The sequence below is a fragment of the Carcharodon carcharias genome, chromosome 20 (assembly GCF_017639515.1).
Source record: "Carcharodon carcharias isolate sCarCar2 chromosome 20, sCarCar2.pri, whole genome shotgun sequence".
Classification (NCBI taxonomy): Eukaryota; Metazoa; Chordata; class Chondrichthyes; order Lamniformes; family Lamnidae; genus Carcharodon; species Carcharodon carcharias.
This window is the reverse complement of record NC_054486.1, coordinates 84977107-84997534: the sequence shown is the minus strand read 5'-3', so window position 1 is coordinate 84997534 and position 20428 is coordinate 84977107. Positions and strand designations below refer to the sequence as shown.

Sequence of the window (20428 nt, the reverse complement as noted above, 5' to 3'; positions counted from 1 at the left end):
TAGGACTGTACATGGTGCATACTGGGTCAGTGCTTTGGAGGATACATGGGAGGCATAGAGATTGCATGGGGTGGCATGGGTGATCTGAATGGGCATGGAGGATACATGGGGAACATGGAGATGGCATGAGATGGCAAAGGTGATCTGAGGTGACAATGCTGGAATGGGGGTGAATGGAGTGTGTGAGGAGTGTGGTTTAGGGAGCCTTTAAACGCTGTTGGGAGCTGGGCTGTTGTGTTGGAGAACGAGGTGGGCCTTCTAAGCAACCCGCCTTCCGCACCCACACTGCTCACACACTCTAGCAAACTGCACTGCAAGCCAGACCCCGGTGTGAAAAGACAAAAGTGGTGTGTGAAGTCACACATGGGTTGGGTTTGCAGGTTGCGAGCGTAGAAGTGTGCAGGTTGGGGTTTTCCCCAGCCCAGAAGAGGATTCAGCCCCATATGTTAAATGTATCTTTGGTTTTTCAAAGCACAGTGTCACTTACCTTCCCAAAGCTGCCTTTCCCTAGAACACTGAGGAAGGTGAAATCGTCGATGCCCAGTTTGCGTTGTACTCGCTGGCTGTTACTGTTACTGCTGTCTGCTGTATCACCCAGGGCCTCGTTTTCTTTGTGGTTCTTATGACTTTGCCTCTTTTTCAAAGAAAAGGAATATGCAAAGAGTTACTGTAGCACACAGGAAACTGAATAACTAAATGCTCCTGGATTGCATAACCGAAACAGTGAAATAAAATATGTTTTCTTAAGGGAACAACAAAGACAGACTCAAGAGTATCAAATCTGACAGACACTACTACTTCATAGAATCAAACAGCAAAAAGGAGGCCATTCAGCCCTCACTACTGTGACAGCCCTCTTAAAGAGCTAATGAGTCCCACACCCTGCTCTTTCCCCACAGCTTTGCCATTGTTTCCTTTTAAGTGCTTAATACTGTACTTTACGTGACTGAGTTAAAGTCAGAGCCGAATTCTTGCAATGTGATACCAACACTAGCAATGTTTCTTTGTCAGGAATAATGTTTGAAAACAAACATGCAACACTGGAATTTTGTTGTTCTGTTGAAACACAATACACAAGTCTCTTTAAATGAGGAACATAGAGGTAGAGATATCCATCATAAAATACAGGAGTAAATTTTATAACTTAGTGCTGCTCTTGCGAGCTTTGTGCAAGAAAAGAGCAAGTTGAGAATAATGTATGGACATTCATGTGGACTAAAAACTTGGAGGACTGATCTCTCCATGCCCAAGTTCCTGATACATTTTCCTAGCACCTGGAGCTGTTGCAATCCTGTCTCAATGAGTCCATACTCTACTTGTAAGTAAGAGAGCAGTGGCTAATTGGGGAAAGGTTGGGCATTATCCTTGAGTATATATAAGAACCCATTTCCACCTTGGGGGGGGGGGGGGGGGGGGGGGGGGGGGGGGGGGGGGGGAGAGGAGAAAATGAAGTCTGTACCTGTGTTCTATGGGTTTTGCGGGTAAACCTATGTTAAGGAAAGACCGGCTCCAGGTTTCTCCTTCATTCAGTGAATCAAATTATAACACCAGGTCGCCTCAAATCCCCTGCACTATTGAGAACATCCTGAGGCAGCAACATTGGTCCTTGTTCTGAGTATTCTCACCCCTGTCAGGGGTTTCACAGCGACACCAACCCGGATGCAGGGATGTTTAAACACATTTTTTCCTACTGCCCATCTCTTCCTCCTCATTCCATTCCTCCAACTTGGTGCACTGCACCCAGCATCTTTCCTGTGCACCATACCAAGCACAATACTCACGCTTGTACACTTACACAGCAGGGAGAGAATAATTATTCTCGTAGGAGCATTAAGTAGTAATGAGAAAAGCTCCATTGAATCTGTGCCTGCATGCATTCCCCTACATGTCTGGATTAACCATCACAACTCAGTGTATAGTTTTCTCTTCTCTCCTAGATGATTTAATTCCTTGCTCACATTCTCTGGTATCCAGCCTATGTGGTGCTTACTTGTGTGCATCTGGAACATCATAGTAGAGCCCAATCCTGTTCTCTCCAGCCACCAATGGTTTCAGGACAAAGACCTGGAACAGAAGCCAAGGCCAATGCCTCTCTATCGCAGGATGTCTGATGCTAACTGTCGAAGGCTGACTGCCCTAGTGGAGGTCAGTTAACTCAACAGCGAAAGAACTGGTTTGACTGGTGCTCCAGTAGAGGTCAGCACCTCAGCACAGAGCAGGGATCAAATGTGGGACATTCTTGGTGCGTTTCGCTTAATCACTCACTGGATAAACTCACTGAGCCTATAGAGACTGAAAGACTCGGTGTATACTGGACAGTTTGGTTCCTGATCCATGTGAATTTACATACAAGGGGAGCAACACCCTGCAGAAGCACATATTAGAATTTTGTACCACCCATCACTTTTAGGCCATTATAATTAAAATAGTTGGGAAATCATCTACCTGAATTTCAAATGTACATTGTTGACAGGCAAGCTTACCAATGGAAGTAGGGAGTTGGGTTAAAAAATGACTTATTTCTAGCACATTCACAATCTCAGGATATTCCAAAGTGCTTTAGAACCAGAGAGGCACTTTTTGAGGTGTGGCTACTATTGTAATTGTAGGGAATGGGGCAGCCAAGACAAGTACTACATCACTGCCAGTGTTATTCATCATTCGTTACAAGCACAAACAATCTAAAGTTAGAATTACCGCAGAAGCAGGTCAGCAGCATCCTTACCGTCTGCCTCCTCTTTAACGTGGATATGCCTCCTGCACTGAGTCCCATCTCTGCCAGTTTCCTCGCCAGTTCCACAGAGTTTACTCCGCAGCTCGGGGCAACATTGTTCTCACAGCGAATGTGAATGTTCATTTTGCAAACTGTCAAAGGGAGAGAAAATGATTTTGCATCAGCATTTCATGGAGAACAAATCCCTGTCAGGAACGTCAACAACTTAAAAGTACAAAGGGGGGGGTGGGAATTTCTCTGTGAAATTCTACATGTCCAGCATACTATGTAACACCTTCACATAGACCAGCCCTTAATAGGTATACAGGAAATAACAAGCTCTCCCAGTCACTATGACTCCCCTCAAATAATCATCAGCAGACCATTAACTCCCTTGATAAATTAGTCTGTATGACCTCAGGATTCCAAAACTGACAGGGCATCTATTAAACTGTTTTGATGAAGAGGGACCACACTGTGCTCATTGTCTGTGGGGCCACACAACAGGCTTTTTGTTTCATTACCACAATCCTACGATAATGTCCTGGATGAAATTGATCCCGTGACTGCATTTTTTAGGAGGGCTCAGGTTTGAGTTGTATAAAGGTGGTAGAATGGATTCCTACACTCGGCACACTCAATTTACTCCTGATCATAATCCCTTCCAGTCATTCCAGCTACCATTCCAATGACAGCAGGTTGACCAAGAGAATTGCATTTCTGATCGGGAACAAGGCTTTCTATTAGTTCTGAGGGATGTAACTCTACATGAAAAGACCAAAGAAAGCATTATCACACAATGAATGGCTCTTTGGAGGGCAGCAATTGTTATTATGCCAGCAACATCCAACACACAACTAGACAAACCTTGGATGTGGGAGGACCCTCTCCTCCGCTTTTTAAATAACGTCCTGCGCTCTTTTAATATGCACTTGAACATGGAGACAGGATCTCGATTCAACAGCTCATCCAAAGGACAATACAGTACTGCTTGGGACTTGGGTTCATTTTAATCTTGGGTGACCATGTGAAATGGCTGATAGCAGATCAGCCCTAGTCGAAATTACCTTGACAACATTTTGTCTCAGAGATGAGTTCTACTGATCGAGCTACGCCAGCATGAACATAATTACCAATTGATTCTATTCATTGTTAATCCATTTTATAAACATCCCCTGTAAGCAGCAGTGAGGAAACAATTCAGCACTACCTTCTCAATATAGTGGTCAAGCTCTTTGTTTCATAAGCACAAATCTTCTGATACCCCATAATCAACTGAATGTTTTGCCCTGCTGCTCTCTCATCTCAACTCCTTACCCTGTCCCCTCCTAACCTTTAACCTTTTTAACATGCTCTGTTTCAGGGTGTGAGACAGCCCAAGCCACACACTTTTTCACATAAGCCATCAACGATTCCCCTTGCTTCACTCACCATGAAGTATATTGAAAAGCATTGTGTGGGAGCCTCTTGCTGGACAATCCTATTCTCTGTAATTGTGTACAAACTCTGCTTTTCTCTTTTACCTCAGGAAGTAAAGGAAGAGTGCCTTATGGAGTTGGTTACCTTTACACTGCTTTCCTTGCCTCAACAACCCATAGAGAAGAGAGCCACAATGATCACAGAAAGTTGGCACCTTGTAGTTGTGGATGCTGAATTGGTGACGTACATTGATGCTGAATCTTTGTTCACATACCTGTCAAATATAATTGTCAATTGTTTAAGACAGATGCAGACACAGATAAATATTTTCCCTATTGGGACCATTTTGTAAGTCCTGATTTTATTTTCAATGTCACTTTTGTTTCCCTTTCCTGTTAGGGATCTAACCTTCTAGCTGATAAAAAAAAAACTGCGGATGCTGGAAACCTTCTAGCTGTATAGGCAGAACTTTCCACTTCTGGCCTAAAACAGATGCTGGACAGGAAAGTTAGGCAGGCTGACCTGATACTGTCCCTTTTACACCTATCTATGTTGAACATTCTGAAGTATGTTTCACCCAATGGACTCTGAGATTCTATAGGCAGCAACATTATTCACATTGCCCCAAAGACCACTCAGATCTCACCCTGGTGTGCAACTGCTAATACAGAAAGCATTCTAAAAGCTCTACTGCCCTTACCCTTTCTCACTTCTCTTCAAAGGGTAGTGACCCAACCCAAGGGACAGATTCATAAGCAGCTGTATTCTTCTGGTGCCTTGTCCATAAGGCTGTGGCTTAATCAGCCATAAGGGCCAACATAGTTAGATCTGACTTTGCTTTTCCCCAGCATCTACACAAGTCGGTCTCTGGCAGGGGCTGTCAGATTGCAATCAACAGTGAAGTATAGGGCTAACTGCAACCCCCCCACCCCCTCTGCCTTACCCAGACACAGTGAAGCCAGTTTCCCTTGCTCCTCCCTCACAATCTCTGCTGAGATTGCATGACTTAGAGTTGATTAGTGAAGGAACCTGGCAACTTGCTGGTCTGTACAACCATTATTCTATCACATAGTGCCTTTAGTCACTAAACTAATCCGGACAGTGAACAATTCCAGGAAAATTTCCCACTGGATAAAATGATTTCCCCAGTGCAAGCACAAGAATGTCTTGGCGTGTGCATTCATTGGCCAGTCTACTATTCATTGCATTAGCTTCTAATCTAACTTATTCTTTCCCAGGAGTTTCAAACAGTTTACTCATTGTGGGCTGGATTTTCATCCTAGAGGCGAGTAGCAGGAGTTGGAAAAGTTTGGGAGAAAGTGCCAGGAAAGACAGGATTTTCATTGTTGGGAGTGGGGTAGGGCAGGGGGTGGTTGTGGGGGAGGGTGGTTGCATGCGTAGGCTGCAGTTCACCAGCCACCATGGAAAAGAGTTCAGAGGCAGCAACAGCATCTGCTGGGTACTGAGCCTGACTATTTAAAAGGTCCACCTCAGTGTTGTGGGACTTTGTCCCAGCTATAATTGAAGAAGCAAGGTCCTCTAAGCCCTCACATTCCCAATGCATCCGTGCCACCTCATGCGCCACCCCACTCCCCCCATGCTAAGGTATGCCTCACTCACACCCGATGGTTCCCTCATGCCAAATATCGAACTTCCATGTCCGTTCATTGACCGTACACTGTATAGAACCAATGAACCCTACAGTGACCATTGGATATTTGAAAAAAGCAATAAAAAAGTCATTCATTGATAACATCCACTTAAAAAAGCTTTTTTACTGCAAGCCAATAGAAGTGTCAATCATCCAGATCCTTTAAAGTATCAATAGCTAAAACTGCAAGCACTTGAACTCTTAGTATCTTGTGTGAATAAACATTACTGAATTGATAGATCAGCCAGAGCTATCAATCAAGCAATGTTTTCCAAGGGCTCAGGTGTTTCAATGCTCTAATGGATGGGTAGGCTCTCAGCCAAGAATACATAATGAGGCTTGGCTGAAAGCCCAAAAATCCATTAGCGCACTGAATCACCTGAGCCCCAGGGAAAAATTTACTTGATTGACAGCTTTGGTTCTTTGATCCGTTCTGTCAATTTCGCAATATTTATTTACACACAACGAAGATTCAATTGCTTACAGTTTCTGCTACTGATACTTTAAAGGCCTGGAATATTGACAGTTTTATTGGCCTGTAGTAAAAAGGGTTATTTTTTTAAGAAAGTGGAAAGTTGTCAATGAATGATTTTTTAAAGCTTTGTTTTATACACATCCTCTTGTCATTATGGGATACATTAGTTCTATACAGTGTATAGTGGGCAAATGGGTATGGAAGTGTCATAACTTGGCATTGGGAACATGAGGGGCCTAGGGTGGGTGGGTGAGGGGCATACCTTGGCATGGAACGCAAGAGGGGCACCTTTTAAACTTACATTTCAAAAGGTTCTTTCATCCAGGCTATGGTTCACAACACCTCTGAGGTGCCATAAACCACAACTCTTTGGATAGCTGGTCTAGTTCCCTGAGAATTGCGGATGACTAGGGCATGCCTATCCCTTCAATACAGCTGACCAGGTCAGGAGACCAGGGTGTGGGCTTGTGACCTGCACCAGCCCAAATCTTTAAAGGGCACTCCTGAAGATCAGAAATCCCAGGAATGAGGTTGGGAATCCAGCAAACAGGTCCCAGTCACCATTTTCATCCCTCAATGGAGTCTCTCTGACTCCATGAAAATCTAGCCTTATGTTGCGCACCTACATGAAGGATCATATGTTGTGTGTAGGACAAAACCCAAATTAGGGAGGTTGGGGGGGGGGGGGGGGCGCGGGATCAGGGGGTGATGAAAGAATTCAGAGAGCTAAGAATGATAATAAGGATAATAGCAAAAAACTGCAGATGCTGGAAAACCAAAACAAAAATAAAAATACCTTGAAAAAATCAGCAGATTTGGCAGCATCTGCGGGACGAACACAGTTAACATTTTGAGTCCATATGACTCTTCAACAGAACTAAGTATTTCTATTTTACCTTAGTTCTGTTGAAGAGTCATACGCTCTCGAAATGTTAACTGTATTCCTCTCCACAGATGCTGCCAGACCTGCTGAGTTTTTCCAGGTATTTTTATGATAATAAGGATTACTGTCTTACAAAGATGTGAATGAGTCAGAATCTCCTTCACCTGATGCCTAGAAAGGTTTAACCCTGTCAAAACTATCTCTTTGACAAAACGTTCTGCCACCGCTCCAATTCTTTCGGTATTCTCTTCTTTTCTACCTTAGGCACCGCCTCAACTTTCTTTTTACATTGAAGGCACTGTATAAATATTCCAGCTATTGTTGGATTACAAGGTGTTGGGATGACAAAACCCATCTGCCAGCTTCCCATTTTTCATATATTCTGTTGAATGTAGAAACAAGAGCAAGTCCATTTGGTCTCTTGAGTCTGTACTACCCTGCAATTCGATCTGTACCCTAACTCCACTTATCCACCTTCATTCCATAACTCTCGATACCCTTACTTATTGACAATCCATCAATCTTGGTTTTGAAATTTTTAGTTGCCTTAGCCTCAATAGCTTCTGGCTTAAATCCCTTAAATTTCCACCACCCGATGTCTGAGAGAGTGATTCCCAGCATCAGCCTTGAACTGCCTGGCTCTAATTCCAAGTTTATGCCCCCTTGTCCTGGACACCTCCACCAGAGAAAACAGTTTCTCTCAATCTACCCTGTCAGCTCCTACAAACACCTTAATCGCTTGATTAGGTTTCATTGAGTAAGGAAGGCAGGCATGAATTTTGATCTTGCATAACTGTCAAAAATTATGGTCACAAGGTTCCAGGAGCTTGTAACAAATGAGGTGAGTAGTGAACAAAAGTAAATGGAGTGTATTGAAACATTACTATTCATATTCTCTGCCACCAGAGGGTGCTTGTGCTTTATTTATCTGACTGGGACCATGAAACAAGAAGGTCAACAGAAACACTTTGATTGAAGATCTGAAAACTGTCCGATCCTCAATCAAAAATAATGTGACTTCTGGAAAGAAACTCATTTTGTCCATGGATAATTTCTGATTAGGAAGAATTGACAACCCCCTCTGCCCCCTTTGCCTTCCCCCAAGTTAGGTTGTTGTGGGCTCCTATCTGTTACATAGCAACCAGAGCAGCTACATAGTGCAGTTTGACAGGCATCATGGGCTAGATTTTTTGGACCCTGCTGGCTGTGGTGCCAGTTTCCCAGTTACAGCGTGCCCTCAGGCCATTTTCCTGGAGATGGGTAGGGCAGGCGGCAGGATTACTCGCTCATATGAGGTGGGTATAGGGATCACGATCATTAAGAACATATTGAGACCTGTTAACCAAGGCCAACTGAGATTTTACAGTCAGCTCCCAGGTTTCCAGGGATGGCGGTGGAGGGGCAGGGTGTGGGGGGCAGTTTAGCTGCCTGATGGCAGCTTCAAGGTGGCAGGCCAGGGGACCAGTGCTTCAGGCAGGCTTAGAGGCACTCGCTGCACGCTTGGGGGCAGCTGCAGCCACAGGATGCCCTGGAAAAGGGGGTTCTCCCCATCCCCCCACATTCCACTTTTCAGAAAAAATCACTCATGGAGGTGAATGTCTATCAATTTGTGTTTCTGAATAAACATTTACTCAAAATAGTAGGATATTCCAAATGAAAGATTTCAATTCTGGCTGATCACAACACTGAATACATCGATAAAGAAAAGTAGCAACTGTAGCAGGATGACAAACTCAGATTCAAACATGGAGCAGCCATCCCCATTCAGCCCATGTGATAAACCTTTACCTTTGTGGCATACAGTGGGGCATTGTACATGCAGCTAACATGCAACTGGAAATCTCACGTGTTCGTGGTGGCAACACTACACATACATATATACATTCACCCATACCAGATCCAAACATCACCATACACAGAAATTCAGTCCTGCTCATACCTCCTCTTTCTTGTCCTTCTTTATTCTAGGACATGCTGTGACAATTAACTGGTGACAGCGTTTGTGGACCACACACGTACACACTGTGAAACAAACAGGGGCAAGGGTTAATGCTACAAGCTACCCATTCAAACCGCATTCTGTCACTGACTGAGCAGCAAATACAATTTTGTTTAAAGCACCATGGCCTGGATTTTCCAGCACCACGTGTGGAACCCATCGCGAGGGATGTGGAGGACCAACCACCAAAAGTCCACTGACTTTTGACAGGACCAGATTGATCCTAGCGGCGGGCGGGGGCTGGAAAATTCCGCCCCATCTTTTCAATTCCGTAGGTCTTTTTTAAATGATGAAATTGTTTAGCTCAGTGAAGTCTTCAGTGTTGTAAATATTCTTAAAGAATCAGTTCTCACATCACATGCTGAGTGAGCAAAGGATGAGATTCTTCACTCTAAAGCAGTTTGTTGTCTGTGATCACTGGCAGATCTTCACTCACACAGCAGAGTGAGCAACAAATAATGACCTAGCAGCAAAAACCTCTGATTAGAAATTTAACAGACTTCAGGTGAGAAAGGGCTTAATTTTGATCAACAGACTTTTCTCTAGGTGCTAACCGTAAGTTCCAAAATTCTCCAGAACCCAATGAGTTGGCAGCCCCGTGATTCACTGCCAACGTCAGGAATGTTTACACTGATCAGCAGAGGTCATTAGTTGACTCATCTATTTCATGAATGCCATTCAATTCTGTTACAGGAATTTATGGTAAAAATAAGAATGAGCACAAATCCAGATTCCTAATCCAGGCCAATCCGGCAATGGTCAATCCGGATAAAATCGGGATATTTGCTTTTAGCTGGGTCTCATATCTAAGGTGGGAATTTGACTGTGAAATTGTGCTTCTGCATGACTCCATTTTAATGTCCATTCCTCAATGTACGATTTACCTCATCAGTATCATCATACTGGAATAATCGATTACCTTGACACTGGTATCCCTGCTTTCCAAAAATTCCCCTGTGGATAAAAGAACATAAAAATCACCAGATAGGTTGGGACGAAGATGGTGCGTCAATTCATTTCGTCTCATCATTTTGCCTTCCTCGCCTTACAGCCCCTAGCTGCCTACCACCTTGAGTGCATTTAAGAAGCAGCTAGGGGCTGTAAGGCGAGGAAGGTGGTGGCTTACCACCACCGTCTTCTCAAGGGCAATGAGGAATGAGGAACAAGTGCTGGCCTTTCCAGTGATGCTCAACTCCCACGAAAGAATAAAAAGAGTCCAGTGCCTTGGCCTCAAACACCTTTCCTGACAACCTGCTGATGTGCTGGTGACCCAGTTTATGAAGAAACAATTCCCGCCATCTGAACTCTCTTGGCTGTTAACTACTGCTGCATTACTTCGGCAATGCATTAGCTTGTTAAGCTCCTCTGTGAAGGAGTTTGCCCCAGTTGACACCATAGGCTAGTGGTTTCCAAACTATGGGTCTCAATTAGGGTCACAGAAATACCAGCTGGGGTCATGAGAAATGAAATCATGTTAATCTCCAATTGTCCAGGCAGTGGGAGGTAACCAGTCACAAGATGAACTCCCGGCATTGGACACTTTGATTGGCCGCTCCAACAAGGCATGCTGTGACATAACTATGCATCTATGTATCTATGTTTCTCAGCGTGGCTTCTCAGAGCAGCGGCAACAGAGGCGGACATGGGTTTAGTGACCAGCGACAGCCCGGTCACTGAGGGCCTGGAATTTTCATCACAGGTTTTCATATTTGTACGGTGTATTGTATGTTTATCTATACTACATGAACTTTAAAAATTTGTTACAATCCCTGTGGAGACCAATAACTTTCTAAAAAGAAATTCTAACTTCCAGTTAATAGCTGAAACCATGACACATCAAGGTTTCATATTTAAGGCATTTACTGTAACAAAACAACCAAAAGCACTTTTGGTTAAACATTATTTTTGAAGGTGACTTATATTTGAAATTACAGAATGAAATAGCCCCTTCTTATTTTTAGTACAACCAAAAAAATCCACCATCAGGTATATGTTACACTCTCCTTTAAATCGATTCTCCCAGAATTAGTCCAAAATAATTCTTAACTCCTGAGGGTTTATTTTTGATCTTTTCCTTTCCCAGCCTGAAAACTCTTAACTGAAGAACTGTCTTTCACAGTGAGAGGTTTCCTGGTGACTTCTCTCTCTAAATAAAGCTAGGCAAATTTTCCAGCCTTGTTTTAATTCCCCATGAATTTGGTCTTCCCATATAAGCATGAGATTCCACCTGCATTCCAACATGGTGAAATATAGGAGATTTTTGCTTCTAACCGCTCTCTCTCTCTCTCTCTCTCCTGAACCCTGGCCAATGAACCTGTCTTTGATATTTAGTGATAAGTTAGCAAAGCCTGTAATCTGATATCATGATGGCTTCCTCTGTACCCTTCCCATCTCAAAGTCCATCACTATGGCAAAGTGAATCACATGGGCCTTGTATCCAGGTAGAAATGCTGATCAGCTATTCTTGAAAGCCCAACTCTCTTTCATCTTGGAACTAAATGGACAGTTGAAAGCACAACTGTTTACAACCCAACATTCTCAGCACTTTTCTGGGACATGGGAACTCACAGTCTATCCACTGTTGACACACAGGCTGTGCCATTGTTTCAAAGTATAAACACCTTGTGACATCTTCCCAGTAAAACAATCTGGGCCCTGTTAATCTCTAACAATCAGACCGCCCAGGCTTGCTGTCAGGCAGACTTCAGAACAGGTCACATGACCCCTTTTTTTTACCTCAATTGCAGTGGTTCAAGAAGGCAGCTTGTCACCATCTTCTCAAGGACAATTAGGGATGGTCAATAAATGCTGGCCCAGCCAGCGACACCCACATCCCATGAAAGAATTTTTAAAAAGACATTTTCCCAAAACATACCAATCTTATAAATCTCATAGTTGTAACAAATTATACACTGATTGTTACTATGCTGCTTTATTACTGTTTTATTTTTCTTGGTGTGTGGGGTTACATTAATTTTCAAGTGCTTAAATGAGTTGTAGTAGGAAATAGTTTGGGTAGTGCTGCCAATAAGCCATGGCTCTTAGGATAAGTGAAAGGGGTACATAAACCTTCCATTTTATCTCAAGTAAACTTTAAGTAGCTGCCCTTTCAAAATGTTTGCATAAAATAAACTGTATTTGCGACACCAAAAGGTGTAGCAGTGAAAACACTTCAACATCAGGGGTCACTACTGATTATCTTTATTCACACAAGGGCATCAAGTGTTGAGTGGATGAGCACTCTTTTCTTGTCTGGAAGCTGAAAGAGAGCCCTTCACTTTTTGTGTGAAAGGGTAACAGATATGGAATGCCCTTGACAGATGTTTCATTTTTCAGGATTTTAACATTTAAACAAAAAGCACTGGATTTGTTTAAGGCATGTAACTGAACACAGGAGCTTCCTACCATATGAATTCCCTGCAATGGGAGCAGTACGTGGGCTGTCGCAGATATGTGGCCATGAACTTATGATTGTTGACTTGGTGAATCTTTCGCCGCATCGCACCTTGGCGTTTCCTAGAAAATATGCGCTCCTTGAACGCTCTTTCATTTGAATTGCTTTTCACTTGTTCTTCGGGATCTGAAAAGAAATTGTAAAAAGTCTATTAAAAATGGATGCCAAATCCCAAAATCAGGTAATCTTTTCAGTTGGCCCTACCATGTGCAATTACATCAGGTAAAGGAGGTATTTTAAATCAGAATTCGCAAACTACTTGTATCATCTCAGTCACTGAGAGATTAAAGATCAGCCTGCAGTGGTTCTGCACTGACCTTCCTGCATTTGAACAGCTGCTTTCAGTATTTGGCAGCTTTCCTCGGATTTAGACCAAAGTACATCTGATTTTCTATTATCTAACTGTAACATGACCAGAGTGTCACTTTTGCTCTTTCTACTAGCACTGGCTATTTTGGAAATAGCACATTAATCTTTTCAAAGCATGGCACAGGTGATAGTATTCAATGACTATTAATTAAGATGACCTATTTGGCACACAGGCACAATACGTACCATGAGGGTTCTTTATGTGCTCTAAAGGAGCACTGTTTTAATGGAAAAGTGTTTTGACTAATAAAAACTAACAATCACAACACTGTTTTCCTGACTCATGCCCTTTCCAAACAGAAAAAGGAATGCAATACAACTTCTCATTTTGTTGATGTCCTTGAATTCTTTTGCCAGTTTAAAGTAGATCTACCATACAATCAGAGAGTAGTCTGTAAGATTGCAGCCTCCTGCAGAAAATAAATTGGGAGCGGCTTATGGTTAGTGGGGGAGGAGCGTTCTGTCCTTGAAATAAAGAACTGAGATTGGGGTGGCTGTTTTAGTTGCTGCTACATCCCGGCATTTCTCTCATTGGAGGGCAAGAGAAGGAAGATGATGCCAGGGAGATGAAGCTTTTCCTGCTATCATAGCAGTGGTTAAAGTGATCTGTTAAAACTCGTAGAACCTGTAGCTTTAATAAGAGACCTTCACCATCTGACCATGTGACATCTCCATGGTACATCAACACTTGCAACTTGGCAAACCTGATGAATGACTTCCAAAAAAGTGGCTGTCCTATAAAAGCTAACATCCCAAAAGACAACTGATAAACAGTACTGTGACCAATGCCACTACTTCATGGCAGCTAAATTCCCTTATACTGGAATTAAGGAATTTGAATGGGTGTTTTGGGATCTAATGCCATGATTTTGTTTATTTTTGTGTGAAATCTAATGGCCTTACATGTAATCAATGAAAAGAATGAATTACAGTGGCTATGTAGTGGAACGGTCACAACTTAAGCTGCAGTTTTGTACGAAGTACATTAACTATTTTATTGCGCACTATTTACCAATTTCTGAAGGGAAAGATGCATTCCGGTGGGAAAGCAATCTATTTTCTAGGGATATCTGGGAGCACTTTCCTCCAGGAACATTTCCTCATGTTGCGCTCTGTTTTGATCCCTTGTCTACACTTTCTGCTCTGCATCAGGGAGCTGGTGACTCAGCATCAAAAACAGAGATGAATTGACACATTCCCCACTGAGGTCAAGAACTCACAGGAAATGGTGCAAATTTTATAGACACCTGACCAGGTTTCCTACAAATAATGTTTATTTTTCTATGAAGTTTATTAATTAGGAAGGTGGTAATACAAAAGAAGCCTTCTTGTATGTCACAAGAAGTGCCTGCAATGTGAATTTTATTACTTATAGCCTCCAAGAAGCGACAACTGATTTTTTAAAAAAAACCTGATTTGATGCACATGTTTGCAGATGGTGATAAATATTCACAATCCAGGAAATACCTTTTATCACTTAATTTTAACTTAGCAAGGCAGTAATGCATAAATCACTTAACACAATGCTAATCCTACATGAAAGTTAAGCTGTCAGCGAGAAATTATCCAAATGAAAAGAACCAAACAGTTCCCTGTCCATAAAATTAAAATTCCAAATAAAGTATTTTTTATTTAGATTCCCCATTACTTGGTGTTTCAGTTCTTTATTTCAGAAACAGAACACTCCTCCCCCACTGACCATAAACCACTCCCAATTCCTTTTCTGCTGCCTTACAATGTTTTTTTTTATTCATTCTTGGGACGTGGGCATCAATGGCTAGGCCAGCATTTACAGCCCAGAGGGCATTTAAGGGTCAACCACACTGCTGTAGGTCTGGTGTCACATATAGGCCAGACCAGCAGGTTTCCTAGTGAACCAGATGGATTTTTACAACAATCATTTCATGGTCATTCTTAACCCAGTGGGCAGCCATACTGCTGAGGCTCTCACCACTGGTAAAACGCCATGGCAGCAGGAAAGCAAGGCATTGGGCTCCCTTCCTGACACCTTCCATTGCAGTTTACCGGCCCATCTGCCTCCCAACCCATCTCCAAAAACCTAGTGGGGAGAATTTTCTCCGTCAGGGGTGTTGGGCGGGAACGGGTGCGGGGCTGGAGGAGGAGGGAGAATCAAGGCCTGCGTTCTTTCACGCATGCACGCGAACGAGTGCAGAAATCTCTGCCTCAGGGAGATCAGTTTGAGTTTCAAAAGTTTTAATAAAGAAAATAAAAAAGATTTAGGACATGTCCCCTCATGCAAAAGTGTCACATGAGCTGGGACATGTCCATGAATTTTAATGAAAATCTTTATATCACTTATAAATCGTTCATGAAACCTCAACCGTAAGGTTAGACGGGCAGCTATGTTAAGTGGTTTAATTAGTTTTTAAATGGCCTTAATAGGCCTTTGGCAGTTTGGCGGGCATGCAGCCGACTCCAGTGTGAGCCTGCCGAACTGAAAATCGGAATGATGCACGGTGACGTCGGGATACGCTCATTTTACGCGTCGGCGAGCAGGCCCCACCCCCACTCGCCGAGCCAAAGATTCTGGCCAGTAAGTTCCAGCCCATGATCTACAGCACTTCAAGCTGATTTTGCCATGAACATTATGCCTTGAATGTTTTGTACATGCATTGCACCATTGCAAATATATATTACGGGACAATTTAAAATAGCAAAGAATCAAAGAGATTTTCCAGCTGGGGCACAATTGGCATGAAGGAGCTGAACAACATGTCCCATTCGCGTTATTTTAGGTAGTTGGTAACTAGGATACCCCCCAGTGCCTCCTCTCCTCATGGGGGCTGTTCAAGAGCTCTGCATTACATCTGCTGACTCACAGTAAAATTTCACCCAAAGATTCAGAGCTTTGTAACTTGTTCAGCAATTTATTTTTCATTTAAAAACGTCAAATGCTTGAAATCTTAGATCAGAAAAAGAAAATGCCAGAAATACACAGCAGGTCAATGCAGGCAAAGAGAGATAACAAGGCAGTAATTTGGGTGAGATCCTGTGTGGGACTGCGCTGACTGAAGTTCTCCTTTGAAACACCAACTTCTCTTTTCTATGTTGATTGACCTGTTGCAACATTTTCTGAATTTATTTTTGATACTCTTCAAATCCAAAACATCATCGGAGAGATCCCATTGCCTGTGGTAACGTGAGAATCTTTACCCAAACCCCTCAGTCTAATAGTAAACACACTTTGAGGATGTAAATGAAAGGAGTATTTTGGTTGTCAAACTTCACCAGTTTGTAATTATTGTGCATGAATCCACAATAACTGTGTGAACACAAAAAACACTTTTGCACCTGTGCCAAGAAGGCTTGTAAGGTTACATTATTTTGCTTGCAAGCACGAAAGCAGACGGGCAACACTGGGATGGCAGTACACTAGCTATATTGTTGGATTGGTAATTCAGAGAATGAGAGCTCAAATCCCACCATGAGAATCTGAAGATTTGAATTCAGATCAAAATCAGTAAATAACAAATTGAAATCAGGAAAAAGTAACTATGAAGCTGTTGGATTGATATAAAAACCCAATTGCTTCATTGATTTAAGTGAGGAACCTGCTGTCATTACCCAAAGTGACTCCAGACCCACGCCAACATGGTTGACACTTTAATGCTACATTGAAGTGTCAGTCTAGATAAATGCTTGCTTCCTGAAGTGGGGCTTAAACCTACATCAGGCAGAAGTCATTCAATCCACTATGAGGACCTTCACTACACAGCTATTCAAGAAGAAGGCCATCATAATTTTCTCAGGGCAATTAAGGATGTGTTATAAATGCCAGTATTGCCAACACCCACATTGTGAGAATGAATTTTTTTTGGAGGAAAAACATATCCGCCTGCCTATGAATAAAGCAAGTAGTTAGAAAGTCTCAAAACCTCTCTGGAACACTTTGTGAGTTCTCCCTCACTATACACAGTCCACAAATATGCAGAAGTGATAACTCATGAAGTGCTGTGGGGCTGTTTGTAAAGTTCCACAGGCCACAGACTTGGGCAGTATCATTTGAGCAGCCCAAAATAGAGGGCTGAAATGGTTGACAACTATGCTTCATGTAAACCTTCTACAATAGAGTTAAAGTCAAAATACAAAACAGTGGGAACTATAGAGAAAGGATGCAGCTTATGTATACAATCTTAGTGGTATCAGTATAACGTGACCACAATTAGCCCTCAATTCACCCCCAGTTATGGGCTGTGATGTCTTCCAATGCTTTCAGTGTGTCAGTCACTGCAACCCTCTATGTTATAGTTGATCCACCACTGGATCAAATACCCAATTTCATGTTCTTGTCCTGTCATCTTGGGGCAGCAGAACATGCTTCTAAATCAATAGGAGGTTGCAAAAAGGACAAATTCTCCTCACAAAATAAATACAGGTCAGGAGGGCCATTTACTCATCTTTGGTTATCTATCGGGCATCCATGTATCCTGCAACCATTCCAATTACTGGTCAATCTGTATTGTGATATTCATCAGTCATAAATTGACTTTCTACCATTTTCAACCCATGTCCCCTTGTTCTATTGTTGCATCTTGCATTGAATTAGTGCTCCATATTGTCTACCTTTATAAAATTTCATCTCAGCAATCTCCTTTGGCAGCTGGAAAATCCAATTTTTCCAGTTTTCCTCATAGTTCAATCCATGGACACTACAAACAAGTTTCATGGTTCTTATCAATTCGATTCAGTGGTAGCGCTGTTAGCGGGGGAGGTGATAGCATAGTGGTATTGTCACTAGATTAATAATCCAGGGGCCCGGGGTAATGCTGTGTGGACCCGGGTTCCATGGTAGAATTTGAATTCAATAAAAATATCTGGAATTAAAAATCTAATGACAATGAAACCATGTCAATTGTTGTAGAAACCCATCTGGTTCACTACATCCCTTTAGGGAAGGAAATCTGCCATCCTGTTCTGGCCTACATGTGACTCCAGACCCCACAGCAATATGGTTGACTCTTAACTGCCCCCTGAAATGGCCTACTAGTTGTATCAAACCATTAAAAGCAAGTCAATAAGGAATGAAATCGGACAGATCACCCAATATCGACCTAGGCACTGGAAATGACAACAGCAAGACCTGTCGACCCTGCAAAGTCCTCCTTACTAACATCTGGGGGGCTTGTGCCAAAATTAGGAGAGCTTTCTCACAGACTAGTCAAGCATAGTTATCCTCACAGAGCTACAATGTCCCAGGAGTGGTGGTGGCACAGTGAATACAGTTGGGAGAGAGTTATCCTAGGAGTCTCTGGCCCTCTATCCAGCTCTCTTGTCCCAACACCCCCCCCCTTAAACCAGCTTATATTTCACCCCTTTTCTATTTTTCCTTAGTTCTGTTGAAGAGTCATGTGGACTCGAAACGTTAACTGTGCTTCCTTCCACAGATGCTGCCAGACCTGCTGAGTTTTTCCAGGTATTTTTGTTTTTGTACCCTAGGAGTGCTCAATGTTGCCTCCGGGCCCATGAAGTCTCATAGCAACAGGTAAAACATGGGCAAGGAAGTCCCCTGCTGATTGCCATCTACTGTCCCTCCCCCCTCAACTGATGAATCAGTGCTCCTCCATATTGAACACCACTTGCAGGAAGCACTGAGGGTGGCAAGGGCACAAAATGTACTCTTGGTCAGGGACTTCAATGTCCATCACCAAGAGTGGCTCAGTAGCACCACTACTGACTGAGCTGGCCAAGTCCTAAATGACATAGCTGCTAGACTGGGTCTGCGACAGTTGGTGAGGGCAACAACAAAAGGGAAAAACATACTTGACCTCATCCTCATCAACCTGCCTGTCGCAGACGAACCTGTCCATGGCAGTATCAGTAGGAGTAACCATCACACAATCCTTATAGAGACAAAGTTCTGCCTTCACATTGAGGATACCATCCATTGTGCTGTGTGGTACTACCATCATGTTAAATGGGATAGATTTCAAACAGATCTAGCAACCCTGGGCAACCATGAGATGCTGTGGGCCATCAGCAGCAGCAGAATTGTACTCAACCACAATCTGGAAACCCATGACCAGGCATAACCTTCACTCTTCCATTATCAGCAAACCCTGGTTCAATGAAGAGTGCAGGAGGGCATGCTAGGAGCGGCACCAGGCATACCTAAAAATGAGCTGTCAACCTTGTGAAGCTACAACACAGGACTACTTGCATGCCAAACAGCATATGCGGCAAGCGATAGACAGAGCTAAGTGATTCCACAACCAATGGATCAGATTTAAGCTCTGTAGTCCTGCCATCTTGAATGGTGGGGGACAATTAAACAACTTAATGGAGGAGGTGGCTCCACAAATGTCCCTATCCTCAATGACGGGGGTGCCCAGTACATCAGTGCAAATGATAAGGCTGAAGCATTTGCAGCAATCTTCAGCAGAAGTGCCGAGTGGATGATACATCTCGGCCTCCTCCAGAAGTCCCCGCCATCACAGGTGCCAGTCTTCAGCCAATTCGATTCACTCCACATGATATCAAGAAATGGCTGAAGGCACAGGATACTGAAAAAGCTATGGGCCCTGACAATATTCTGGCAATAGTATTGAAGACTTGTGCTCCAGAACTTGCTATGCCCCTAGCCAAGCTATTTCAGTACAGTTACACCACTGGCATCTACTCGGCTATGTGGAAAATTACCCAGGTGTGTCCTGCACACAAAAAGCAGGACAAATCCAACCCAGCCAATTACCGACCTATCAGTCTACCCTCGATGATCAGTAAAGTGATGGAAAGGGTCATCAACAGTGCTATGAGGTGACACTTGCTTAGCAATAACCCGTTCACTGATGCTCAGTTTGGGTTCCGGCAGGGTCACTCAGTTCCTGACCTCATTACAGTCTTGGTTCAAACATGGATAAAAGAACCAAACTCAAGAGGTGAGGTGAGAGTGACGGGCTTTGAAATCAAGGCAACACTTGACCGAGTGTGGCATCAGGGAGTCCTGGAAAAAATGGAGTCAATTGGAATCAGGGAAAACTCTCCATTGGTTGGAGTCATACCTAGCACAAAGGAAGATGGTTGTGGTTGTTGGAGGCCAATCATCCCAATTCCAGAACATCACTGTAGGAGTTCCTCAGGGTAGTGTCCTGGGCCCAACTATCTTCAGCTGCTTCATCAATGGCCTTCCTTCCCTCATAAGGTCACATGTGGGGACATTTCCTGATGATTGCACAAGGTTCTGCACCATTCACGGCTCCTCAGATTCTGAAGCACTCCATGTCCAAGTTTAGCAAGACCTGGACAATATCCAGGCTTGGGCTGACAAGTGGCAAATAACATTCACACCACCTAATTGCCAGGCAATGACCATCTCCAACAAGAGAGAAACTAACTATCACCCTTTGACATTCATTGGCTTTACAGGAAGGTGGTCTGAGGCCAACGTGAAATTAAAATCAACTGGGTTGGCTGTTAGTGACTGTTATATCTCCACATGGCAACACAC

At 43.2% G+C, this 20428-nt stretch overlaps 1 protein-coding gene across 2 annotated transcripts in view; it reads right to left on the bottom strand.

Moving 5' to 3' along the window:
• Positions 1-20428, bottom strand: part of prkcha (protein kinase C, eta, a) — a 217089-nt gene that overhangs the window by 78147 nt on the left and 118514 nt on the right. The window contains exons 4-9 of one of the 2 annotated variants that reach the window (XM_041214866.1): positions 12546-12720; positions 10060-10094; positions 9081-9163; positions 4277-4406; positions 2726-2865; positions 488-634 (exon numbers count right to left, since the gene is read on the bottom strand). In XM_041214866.1, the coding sequence (XP_041070800.1) occupies positions 488-634; positions 2726-2865; positions 4277-4406; positions 9081-9163; positions 10060-10094; positions 12546-12720 (710 nt within the window). The remainder of the gene's footprint in view (positions 1-487; positions 635-2725; positions 2866-4276; positions 4407-9080; positions 9164-10059; positions 10095-12545; positions 12721-20428) is intronic. The other variant, XM_041214867.1, reaches the window with a different exon arrangement.